Here is an 11758-nt window from a genome sequence, read left to right on the forward strand (position 1 = left end):
ACAAAGAGAAATCGCTTTGGAGGCTTCGAGAAATTATATTGTCCAAGCCATCTCCTCCCTAACTGACCAGTCATCTGGCCAAGGACAGTACCCCTTTGTGCTGCCTGACCCTGACAAATGTCCCTCCATTCAGGGCACTTCCTACTATGAACTAATAATCAGTTCCAATGGCTCCCTTGTTACTGGATGGGGCGATTCTTGCCTGTTTTCGCCTAGGGCCAACAAGGCAAAGAGCAAAGGGGTCGGCAACTTTTGGGGCCTCTTATGAAGAAAAGGCTAATTGTATGTTGTCAGGACATCCAGTCAATGTCTCTTTGTGTAAATAGAAAGCTGCAGAACATGGACAAGGAAAAGAGAACCCTGTAGGGTCCCCTCCCTGTGCTCTGCATCCAACTTTGTGTATCCCAAGACGAGAAGACAGAGTGGAATGAACCAGATTATCCAGCGTTGGCTTCCCATGGGAAATACAAGAGGAATGACTTCCTCTGCTCTGCATTACGGCATTCCCTCCCCCTCCCCTGGTTTTGAATGCATTAAACTGTCTTTTCAGGAGGAGGACTGGTTTTCATTGGAAGCCTGCCATTTTTGTTTATCGGAATTCTGTTCTGCCTTCCCTCGAAGACTCTCAGATCTGGTGTGTTTTAGTCTTATGATAACCTCGCGAGGTAACCGAGGGAGTTGAAAGGAAAATGACCTCCTTGGCCGCTCTAATTCTGGCTCTCCTTATCCTAATCAAATGCTCTCAAGCTACAGCATCGCAGTGGCTCTTGGGGTGGCAATGATTAATTTTCCTTGCGGTTTGAAATGCTGGGTTTGATTAGAATTGGTCTAGTTATTATCTTTTATTTGCATTGGTTTTTCTTACGTTCCCCTCGGTTAGATTAAAGAGCCGCTGTTTGATACCTAAAACCTCTTCTGTGAAGGTATACTACAATCTGTTCACCTCTTAACCTTGTTTTTGATAAGATGAACAGTCTGGATGTCTAAGATCCTTGGCTATAAGATTCTCTTCCAACAGCTATTTTTGTTGTTAACATCTCACTAGAAAATGAGCAATAGATCTTGAACTAAGACATAATGTTCACCATTTAGAAAACAACTCCTCTGTATCCTCTTGTTTTACTAAAAAGACCCAACTGGTCTAGTGATACAAATTACTTGGGACTAATATTTCGGGTTGCTGAATTTACCAATCCAGCAGTAAGGTTCCTTCAAGCTGCAATGTGAAATACAGTGATCCCTCGATTAGCACGGTCTCGATTAGTGCGAAACGCTACAACACGGTTTTTCACAAAATATTAATTAAAAAATACTCCACGGTTTTTTTGCTATACCACGGTTTTTCCCACCCGATGACGTCATACGTCATCACCAAGAGTCACTTCTCTGTCTCTTTCTCTTTCTTTCCTGTCACTATGCTTCAATCATTTTCTCATTTCTCTTTTTTCTCCCCTTTTTTCTATCATTTCTCTCTCTCTTTCTTCCTCTCTCACACTCTCTTCCTCCCTTCTGTCTCCCCCCCTCCACTTGCCCACGAGAAGAAAAAAAGCAACCTCTGCCGGGCAGCTCCCCTTGTGCCCCCGCTTTGTGCCTGCCTCTTTTGGGGATTTTTTTTTCTTTTCTTTTTTGCGCTGGCGGCGGGAGCTGTTGGGGAGGGCTCTGCCGGGAAGGCCTCTCAGCTGCAGAGCCGAATGGGGGCGGAGGCAACAGCGGAGCCCGGTGCTGGGGCCATGCGAGGCTGTTCATCCAGGGGGGCGTGGACTGGCAAGTCGCCCTCCTTTCTCTCTCTTTCTCAAGATCGCTTGCTGCTTGCCTATTGCAGCGAAGGAGGCGAAGCAAGGCTCCAAGCTGCAAAGCGGCAAGCGGCAAGCGATCTTGGGGTTTCCCCTTTGCCTGGGCGGCGGGAAGACCAAGAGAAGGTTCCTTCAGCCGCCCAACACCTGATCCGCTCCGCAGCGCGGCAGCAGCGAGGAGCCGAAGATGGGGTTTCCCCTTTGCCTTTACCCCATCTTCGGCTCCTCGCTGCTTCCGCGCTGCAGAGCAGATCAGCTGTTGGGCGGCTGAAGGAACCTTCCCTTGGTCTTCCCCGCCGCCCACACGCAAACTCCACCATCTGCGCATGTGCGGCCATGAAAAAAATGGCGCACATGCGCAGATGGTGGTTTTTACTTCCGCATCCAGTATAACGCGGAAATCGGTTAGCGCGGGAGGTCTTGGAACGTAACCCCCGCGCTAACCGAGAGATCACTGTATATTCACTCGGCACTATGTTCTCCCATTTCAATGGATATTATATCCTAAAAAATATAGTTGGGTTTATAACTTTGGCTATAAGTACCGTAAATCCACGGAGATATACTTCCAAATGAATCTAAGTCTTGGCTCATTCTGTTCTTTAAGAAATGGCTTTTCTGAAAGCTGCCTGTTGCAATTTTCTTGAAGTGTAACAGCTGGGGTAGGATTGTACACACAGAGCTTTTTTTTTTTTTAAAAAAGATCTCCATGCTACTGATAAAGTAGACTTCACAAACGCTTATACTGTAATAAATGTCTAGCTTTTAAAGTGCCCTGAGACTCTTTGTTGTGGTATGTTGCAAAAAGACTTACGGGAAATTTACTATTTTTCTGGAAATTTATTTCTTCCCAGTATCGGCAGAAGACATGGAGCTGCTGGGACAGAATTACTGTGCCTGGTTTTAATTCCAAAGGAGAAGTTGTTACCTTGAGAGATATATGTGATCATATCCAGGTAAAGGCAGTTATTCCAATTTCAGGAACAAATTCTGGAAAGTGCCCAGGGCCATATCTTGGGGTATTTAGTCCCACCTCTACTACTTCTTGTAATGTTCTCCTCTTCCTTCATTTCTTCCATGGTTGCCTTTTCTTTGCAGAGGAAGAGGTTTTTGGGCATAGCTCCCTAAATGTATATTTAGCTTTCCAGTGTTCCATCCAACCTTATTTGTGAACAAACAGAAAGATGATTTTCATCCACTATTTCACATGCAGAGACCTTATGGGATGCCCCTTCCCCCAATTCAATCCCAGTGCCATTTCCTTGATTAGCCAATATTGTGTTCAATATGCTTCTTGCTCCCAGTACAGTAATGCCTTGCCGCATGGTTGTCCCAACTCTTTCGTGTTGCTTGTTTAATCCTTGTTCGTTGTTTTTTGTTTTCATTCCCATAATTGGATAGCAATAGCATTTAGAATAGAATAGAATAGAATAGAATTTTATTGGCCAAGTGTGATTGGACACACAAGGAATTTGTCTTGGTGCAGATGCTCTCAGCGTACCTAGAGGTATAACAAGCAGGAAGAGGGAGATTGTGATCCCCTTATATAGAGCGCTGGTGAGACCACATTTGGAGTACTGTGTTCAGTTCTGGAGACCTCACCTACAAAAAGATATTGACAAAATTGAACGGGTCCAAAGACGGGCTACAAGAATGGTGGAAGGTCTTAAGCATAAAACGTATCAGGAAAGACTCAATGAACTCAATCTGTATAGTCTGGAGGACAGAAGGAAAAGGGGGGACATGATCTAAACATTTAAATATGTTAAAGGGTTAAATAAGGTTCAGGAGGGAAGTGTTTTTAATAGGAAAGTGAACACAAGAACAAGGGGACACAATCTGAAGTTAGTTGGGGGAATGATCAAAAGCAACATGAGAAAATATTATTTTACTGAAAGAGTAGTAGATCCTTGGAACAAACTTCCAGCAGACGTGGTTGGTAAATCCACAGTAACTGAATTTAAACATGCCTGGGATAAACATATATCCATTGTAAGATAAAATACAGGAAATAGTATAAGGGCAGACTAGATGGACCATGAGGTCTTTTTCTGCCGTCAGTCTTCTATGTTTCTATGTACATAAAATAAAAAGATACATTTGTCAAGAATCATGTGGTACAACACAATGATTGTCAGGGGTCAAATAAGCAATGAAGAAGCAATATTAATAAAAATCTTAGGATATAAGCAACAAGTTACAGTCATACAGTCAACATGGGAGGAAATGGGTGATAGGAATGATGAGAAAAACTAGTAGAATAGAAGTACAGATTTAGTAGAAAGTCTGACAGTGTTGAGGGAATTATTTGTTTAGTAGAGTTATGGCGTTCGGAAAAAAACTGTTCTTGTGTCTAGTTGTCTTGGTGTGCAGTGCTCTATAGCGACGTTTTGAGGGTAGGAGTTGAAACAGTTTGTGTCCAGGATGTGAGGGGTCAGTAAATATTTTCCCCGTCCTCTTTTTGACTCGTGCAATATACAGGTCCTCAATGGAAGGCAGGTTGGCAGCAATTGCTTTTTCTGCAGTTCTGATTGTCTTCTGAAGTCTGTGTTGGCCCGGTTGGGTTGCAGCACCAAACCAGACAGTTATAGAGGTGTAGATGACAGACTCAATGATTCTTATATACTGCCCTCTTTATTAAGCAGTTTACAGAATCAGCGTATTTCCCCCAACAATCTGGGTCCTCCTCATTTTACCCACCTTGGAAGGATGGAAGGCTGAGTCAACCTTGAGGCGGTGGTGAGATTTGAACTGCTGAACTACAGCTAGCAGTTAGCTGAAATAGCCTGCAGTGCTGCACTCTAACCACTGCTCCATCCTGGCTCTGATGTTCTGTATTGTACCCAGCTATCCATCATCGTATTGTCCAGCTCAGCCTTCTCAAACTTGATTACCCTCCAGATGGATGTTCTGTGATTCATCAAGTGATAGTTAGGCTAGGCTAGTTTTTCATTATATACTGAGTACAAGAACATGTGGCATTTTGAAAAATATTGTACTCATTGGTTGACTCTTGGGTAAGAGTTGAAGATCATGAATTCTACAGTTACCACGTTAAGGAAGACTATTCTAGATCTTTTTTGTGTTGTCCTCAGCTGTTCCAACTTTGATTTAATGGTCTTCAGTTAAAGCAGGACTGTCAAATTCCCAGCCCACAAAAAGGGGGGGGGATTTTGATGTGTCACATGACGACAACATGAGTTTGACACCCCTGAGTTAAAGGACTTTATTAATTTATTTATTATTAGAGTTGGAAGGGACCTTGCAGGTCATCTAGTCCAACCCCCTGCTGGTGCAGGAGACCCTACATCATGCTAGTCCAATAGCAGTTCAGTCTTTTCTTGAATGTCACTAATGTTGGAGCGTTCACCACTTCTGCGGGCAAGCCCGTTCCACTGGTTGATCGCTCTCACAGTCAGAAAGTTCCTAATTATTTCCAGGTTGAATCTCTCCTTGGACAGCTTCCAACCGTTGCTCCTTGTCTGGCTCTCTGGTGCTTTGGAAAATAATGTGTCCCCCTCCTTCCTGTGGCAGCCTCTCAAGTATTTGTAGACTGCTATCATGTCCCCCTGGACCTCCTCTTTGCTATACTATCCATGCCCAATTCCTGCAACCTTTCCTTGTATGTTGTAGTTTCTAGTCCCTTTATCATTCTGGTTGCTCTCTTCTGCACTTTTTCTAGATTATCAATGTCTCTTTTTTTAATGTGACATTGATTGTGTTGACTGTTTTTCATAGAGGGAGCATGACCTAGTGCCTCAGAGGTTGCTATTTGGGACAGCCACTCTCTATAATAAGGAAGATGAAATCGAAGAGCAACAACCTCCTTTCAGGTAACAATTTAACAGAGATATAGCCTTAAGAATTTAATAATAACTTGCAGTATGAATGCTACATATTGTCCCACCGACCCTTTTTTTGTAGCCTCCTGGTCCTCCCTTTCTCCATACTGCCTAATTTTAGATTCTCAACCAACACATACAGTAATAACTTGATCGAAATGTAATCGGTTTAATGTCATTAGTTAAAGCCATTACTCAGACTTCAGACTTCTCTTATTCGCTATTATCATCAACCAATCCACTGGAGATTTTGGCCCTGAAAAACCTATTATGTGGGCTATCTCTGGCTTTAAACTTTTTTTTTATTAGATCATAATCAAAGATGAGAGATTACCTCCCTGCAAGAACAGCATTTTGGAATGTATCCTGTGATCCATAGAGAGATATGATAGAACCCTAACCTTCATAGCTTCAGTCTCAGATCCCTAGAGCAAATCCATTGGTGTGGCTTTATCTAACCAAGGCAGGGAAAGGTCTTCTGAATTGAACTAACAGGAATGACTTCTATTTCGGAAACCCATGTGTAAAAGCTGTACTGAGCTTTAAATTCTAGATTTCATTCCCTGTCTTCCTCTCCCTGTGTGTGTGAGTTTGTGTTTGTGTATGTGAGTGAGTGAACAGACGTGAGGCTGTCTTTCAAAAGGCTTCTGTGATAGTTTAGTTATTAAAAATGATATTTTTAAAAGCAGAAAAAATATATGAAAACAGACCAAATGAAACAATCTCAGTTTAATATGAAAGTTTAATATTTGCCCAGGTTCGCCTGGTGCACCAGTTGCGGCCCTATCTGGACCTGGAGTCACTGCTCACAGTCACTCATGCCCTCATGCCCTCGAGGCTCGACTACTGTAACGCTCTCTACATGGGGCTACCTTTGAAAAGTGTTCAGAAAGTTCAGATTGTGCAGAATGCAGCTGCGAGAGCAATCATGGGCTTCCCTAAGTATGCCCATGTTACACCAACACTCTGCAGTCTGCATTGGTTGCCGATCAGTTTCTGGTCACAATTCAAAATGTTGGTTATGACCTATAAAGCCCTTCATAGCATCGGACCAGAATATCTCCGGGACCACCTTCTGCTGCACGAATCCCAGCGACCAGTTAGGTCTCACAGAGTTGGCCTTCTCTGGGTCCCATCGACTAAACAATTTCATTTGGCGGGACCCAGGGGAAGAGCCTTCTCTGTGGTGGCCCCGACCCTCTGGAACCAACTCCCCCCAGAGATTAGAATTGCCCCCACCCTCCTTGCCTTTCATAAACTCCTTAAAACCCAGCTCTGCCGTCAGGCATGGGGGAATTGAGACACCCCCCACCCGGGCCTATACAGTTTATTCATGGTATGTTTGTCTGTATGTTTGCTTTTAATAATGTGTTTTTTAGTGTTTTAAAATTATTAGATTTATCGTACATTGTTTTATTGTTGCTGTGAGCCGCCCCGATTCTACGGAGAGGGGCGGCATACAAATCTAACAAATTATTAATTAATTATTATGACAAGGATCAGAGTCTCTTTCCATTAATGCTTCACAAAGGAGGAGACTGTTGGTGCCTAGTTAGACCATCTCTAGGAATCCTTCCGTCTTTCTTCCTTCTGTGATTGCTGAGGCTGAATATTGGCGCTCTCTGGGCTTCTACTTGCCCGGTTTCGTTGGCTGGAGAGCAGCCCACCGTCCAGCTGTGCTTAGGAAGCCAGTCGAGAGAGGGATCCTCAGGAGTGGAGGAAAGGGAGGCCGTGGCTACCCCATTGCAGGGCCCCTCCAAGTACAGCCTGGGTCCTGTATCTGCAGCAGCTGCAAAGCCTCTAATGTCCCGTCCCTTCCATGCTGGGTAAACATCCTGCTGTCAGCACCTCCTCCTCAACTTCCTGGGGTAGACAAAGCTCATCCCAGCCTCAAGCAGGCCCTCCTGGGCTTCTGCCAACCAGAGGCAACTGCAGTCTCTTGCTCTATAATCTTTCCAGACTCCCTGGCAGCTCTCCCGCTTTCAGCACACTCACTCGCCTTCTGTCCACACCCCCTCTGCAAAACCAGTCCATAGATTCTCCCAGGCAGAAGCTCCACTCTCGCTTCTTCCCAAGGAGAGAGCAGAATGCCTCCTTTGCTTTCTGCTCCAGAGGGCACCAGGTAGAGAGCCTGTGTCTGCTCTGAGAAACTCAGCTGGCCTGGCCAAGGTAGGGGATCCTGGGAGCTGTATATTCCCCATCCGTGCTCCAGAATAAAAGCTTGGGGAGAGAGGATATGGTGTTCGCACACCTCTCCTGGTGGAGGCTAACATAATTTTAGGCCAGGGCTACAGGCAAGGTTGGCTCTTTTGTAACATGTGGACTTCAACTCCCAGAATTCCTGAGCTCAGGTCCATGAGTCATAAAAGGGTCATTGTTCCCCACCCTTGGTCTATACCAGGGGTAGGGAAAGTTGGCTCTTTTTATGACGTGGACTTCAACTCCCAGAATTCCTGAGCTCAGGTCCATGAGTCATAAAAGGGTCATTGTTCCCCACCCTTGGTCTATACCAGGGGTAGGCAAAGTTGGCTCTTTTTATGACGTGGACTTCAACTCCCAGAATTCCTGAGCTAGCATGATTGGCTCAGGAATTCTGGGAGTTGAAGTCCACATGTCATAGAAGACCCAACTTTTCCTACCCCTATTTTAGGCCCTAATTCTGGAGCACCGTTCAGGCCGTGCTTTGATTGGGAACAAATGCAACCAGGAAAAGGAAGCGTGCTCCACATCTGGCTAATTGGACACATCACACATTCCAACAATCCCTTGCTTAGTAAAAGTAGAGGGAGAAACTGCCTTTATTTCCTGCCTGAGGGTTTCTCAAATGCATTCTCTTGTCTACCGTGGGTGAAGCAGAGTATTAGACCGAGATATGATTAATTAGGAAGCTTTGATGCCAAAAGCAACCAATGAAATCAAATCCCTGTGTAGCATCAGATATTTCCCACCACAGCTCTGACCACACTTCCCATAGTGATTCCACCATGCAATTATTATAAACACATGCTTTCTTTTTTTCACTAAACCAAGTGACAAAGATCACCCATGCTTTCTGATTGTCTGTCTGTCTGTCTGTCTGTCTGTCTGTCTGTCTGTCTGTCTGTCTGTCTGTCTGTCTGTCTATCTATCTATCTATCTATCTATCTATCTATCTATCTATCTATTTGATTTCTGTGCTGCCTTATTCTGCAGACTCAGGGCAGCTCTCATCAATCCTTTCCCTGGCACCATATTCACTTGTTGTCTTTCACTTTTGCAGCCTGACAGAACTGATTCGTGAAATCACTGGAAAGTCAGTCCCCAAGGAGTGCCGTCTCTTGGAATTGTCAATGGTCTGTGAAAATGAAGAACGCAATGATGATTTACCACCTGTTCATATCATGCTTCAACCCACCAGTAGTCCAAAATAAATAAATTGTGTAACAGATCAGAAAAGAAGCAATCTCCTTAAATCAGACAAGCACTGAAAGTGATTGCTCTAAACACAAATTAATGCAAGAATGTGCTTTGATGAAGGTGATGTGACTTCTCCAGTTCGCCAGCTTAAATTTGCCTGCAGGAGTTATCCAACCCCTGAAGGCCATGAACAGATAATTTGTTGGAAATGAATATGGAATGCAATCTACAGAACCACAACACTACTATAATAGATATAAACTTATGATAAACTGCGCCAAACTTAATTGCAGAAAATACGACTTCAATAACAGAGATGTTAATGCCTGAAATGCACTACCTGACTATGGTTTCTTCCCCCAACCCCCAAAACTTTAGCCTTAGCCTGTCTACTGTCAACCTCATCCTATTCCTAAGGGGCATGCATAAGCACACCAGCGTGCCTACGGTACCTGTCCTAATGTTCCCTTTTATTCGTATCCATTTGATGTATTCATAGCTATGTTTTACTGGTACTTACGGTATTCCTATTATCTAATACGTGCTTGATGAAATAAATTAATAAAAATACAGTGGTACCTGGGTTAACGAATGCCTTGGTTAGCGTACTTTTCGGATAAACAACCAAAAATTTCGGCAACAATTTCCTTCGGATACCAAACAAAAATTCAGATACTGAACAGAAATGTTTGGTTATTATTCAAAATGTTACACCCATTGTCCCCCCACTCTCCTTACCTCTTGCCTCTCTGCCTTCGTCCCCTTGCCAGGGGAGCAGCAAAGCGTCGCTTCGGCTATGTTGAGGCAGGCGCTGAATTTGCTGGTCCCTGCGGCGGCTTCATTTAGGGGACAGCGGCGGCGGGGGCCTGGATATGGACATGATGTCCCTGGTGCTGCTGTTCCTTGAAGCTGCTGGTGGCAGCTCCCGCAGCGGGGCTCTGGCAGCTTCCTTTCGAGGAACAGCAGCGCCAGGGACATTAGGTCTATGCCCAGGCCCCTGCTGCCTCTGCTTTTCCACTGCTGCAGTCGCCGCTGGTGTCCTCAAAGAGAAGCCGCCAACGGGACCAGCACACTTGGCGCCTGCCTTGTCATATCCGAAGCGACGTTTTGCTGCTACCCTAGCAAGGGGATGAAGGCAGAGAGGCAAGAGGTAAAGAGGTAAGGAAAGGGGGGGGGAAATGAGGGACAATGGGGGGGTAAGGAGTAAAGAGGTAAGGAGATAGGGCGGGAGTGAGGGACAATGGGTGGGGGGGAGGAGACAAAAAATACTCAATTTTCAATTTTCCCCATAGGAAATAAAGGCTGGGAACCAATTAAATCCATTTCCATTATTTCCTATGGGGAAAATTGTTTCGGATAATGATCATTTCGGTTAACAACCAACCTTCCAGAACGGATTGTGGTTGTTAATCGAGGTACCACTGTAAACTTATTTTGTTGTACTCTGAATCTCGCCTCTCACTATGTTCCTGTATATCACATCAGTTGGGTGTGTGGCAACATTACATTGCATGCTCTCCCTTGTCAGATTAAACTGGCACCTTTCTTGAGTGTTGGTCTCTGATTTGTAGGCTCACTGAGGATTAGGCTTGTCGTAGTCTAGCACAGCTGGATGGCCCCAGGGTAGGAACATCTGCTTTAAAGGATGGGATATTTTCATTAGCACCGAAAGACCTAATCTTCAATATTCAACCAGTATCTCCAATTAGATGAGACAGCTTGAGGGACACGCTAGGAGAGGTTTTGGAAACCTAGTCACAATTAGAGCAGGTAACGTTGGGCTAGGTGTAGCAATAATCAACCAGAGTACCTTCAAGCTTTCAGCTGTCCCTGTATTTTGAGTAAGTGCAATGGGAAGAGATGAGATATTTGTGAGCCACTAAGTTGTGCTGTAGTTAAGGGCAACACCTGAGTTTAAATGCTTTGATTGTTGATTGGGCAGCATGGTTCTAACCATCACCATGTTTCCACGAAAATAAGCCCTCCTCCGAAAATAAACTCCTAAAAATAAGCTCTCCCCCAAAATATTTAAACTCATGCACAGCCAGTCCCTGCCACTTCCTCTGGTTAGGGTTAGGGAGACAGAGCTGGAAACCAGGTAAGACAGCAAGAGAGCCCCGTCTTGTTCCATGTGCACCAAAATAATAATACCTCCCCCCCCAAAAAATCCAAGCACTTTCAGGGTGCAAAAAATGAGACGGCGTCTTATTTTCGAGAAAAAACAGTATCTTTTTCCTTACAGTAAAATGGGATTATCATTGGGAATGAATGAGACTTTGTAAATCATTCACTATGTATGCTAAAAGGAAGGTCAGAAGCTGCCTTAAGGGCCTCATCTAGCTTACTACCATCTCTATATTTATTTTATTTATTTATTTGATTTTTCATGCTGCCCTTCTCCTTAGACTCAGGGCGGTTTACAACATGTTAGCAGTAGCACTTTTTAACAGAGCCAGCATATTGCCCCCAAAATCCAGGTCCTTATTTGACCCACCTCGGAAGGATGGAAGGCTGAGTCTAAGCCGGTGATGAGATTTGAACCGCTGACCTTCAGACCTACAGTCAGCTTCAGTGGCCTGCAGTACTGCACTCTACCCACTGTGCCACTTCGGCTCACCTGTATGTAGCAATTATGGATGGAGTTCTTTTAAGCCTCACGTACAGATACCAAGGACTGAATGGGCATCTTGCATTTAAAATATGTGCTCTCCCAATGTAGCTTACTCT

General features: G+C 44.5%; 1 protein-coding gene across 2 annotated transcripts in view; it reads left to right on the plus strand.

Moving 5' to 3' along the window:
• The window catches only part of UBA7 (ubiquitin like modifier activating enzyme 7), a 68447-nt gene extending 58828 nt beyond the window's left edge, over positions 1-9619 (plus strand). Inside the window, exons 23-25 of one of the 2 annotated variants that reach the window (XM_070738888.1) lie at positions 2648-2749; positions 5532-5626; positions 8895-9619. In XM_070738888.1, the coding sequence (XP_070594989.1) occupies positions 2648-2749; positions 5532-5626; positions 8895-9045 (348 nt within the window). In that variant the 3' untranslated portion in view covers positions 9046-9619. The remainder of the gene's footprint in view (positions 1-2647; positions 2750-5531; positions 5627-8894) is intronic. The other variant, XM_070738889.1, reaches the window with a different exon arrangement.
• Positions 9620-11758: the final 2139 nt, after the last annotated feature.

This window comes from Erythrolamprus reginae, chromosome 2 (genome assembly GCF_031021105.1).
Source record: "Erythrolamprus reginae isolate rEryReg1 chromosome 2, rEryReg1.hap1, whole genome shotgun sequence".
In the NCBI taxonomy this organism is placed as follows: Eukaryota; Metazoa; Chordata; class Lepidosauria; order Squamata; family Dipsadidae; genus Erythrolamprus; species Erythrolamprus reginae.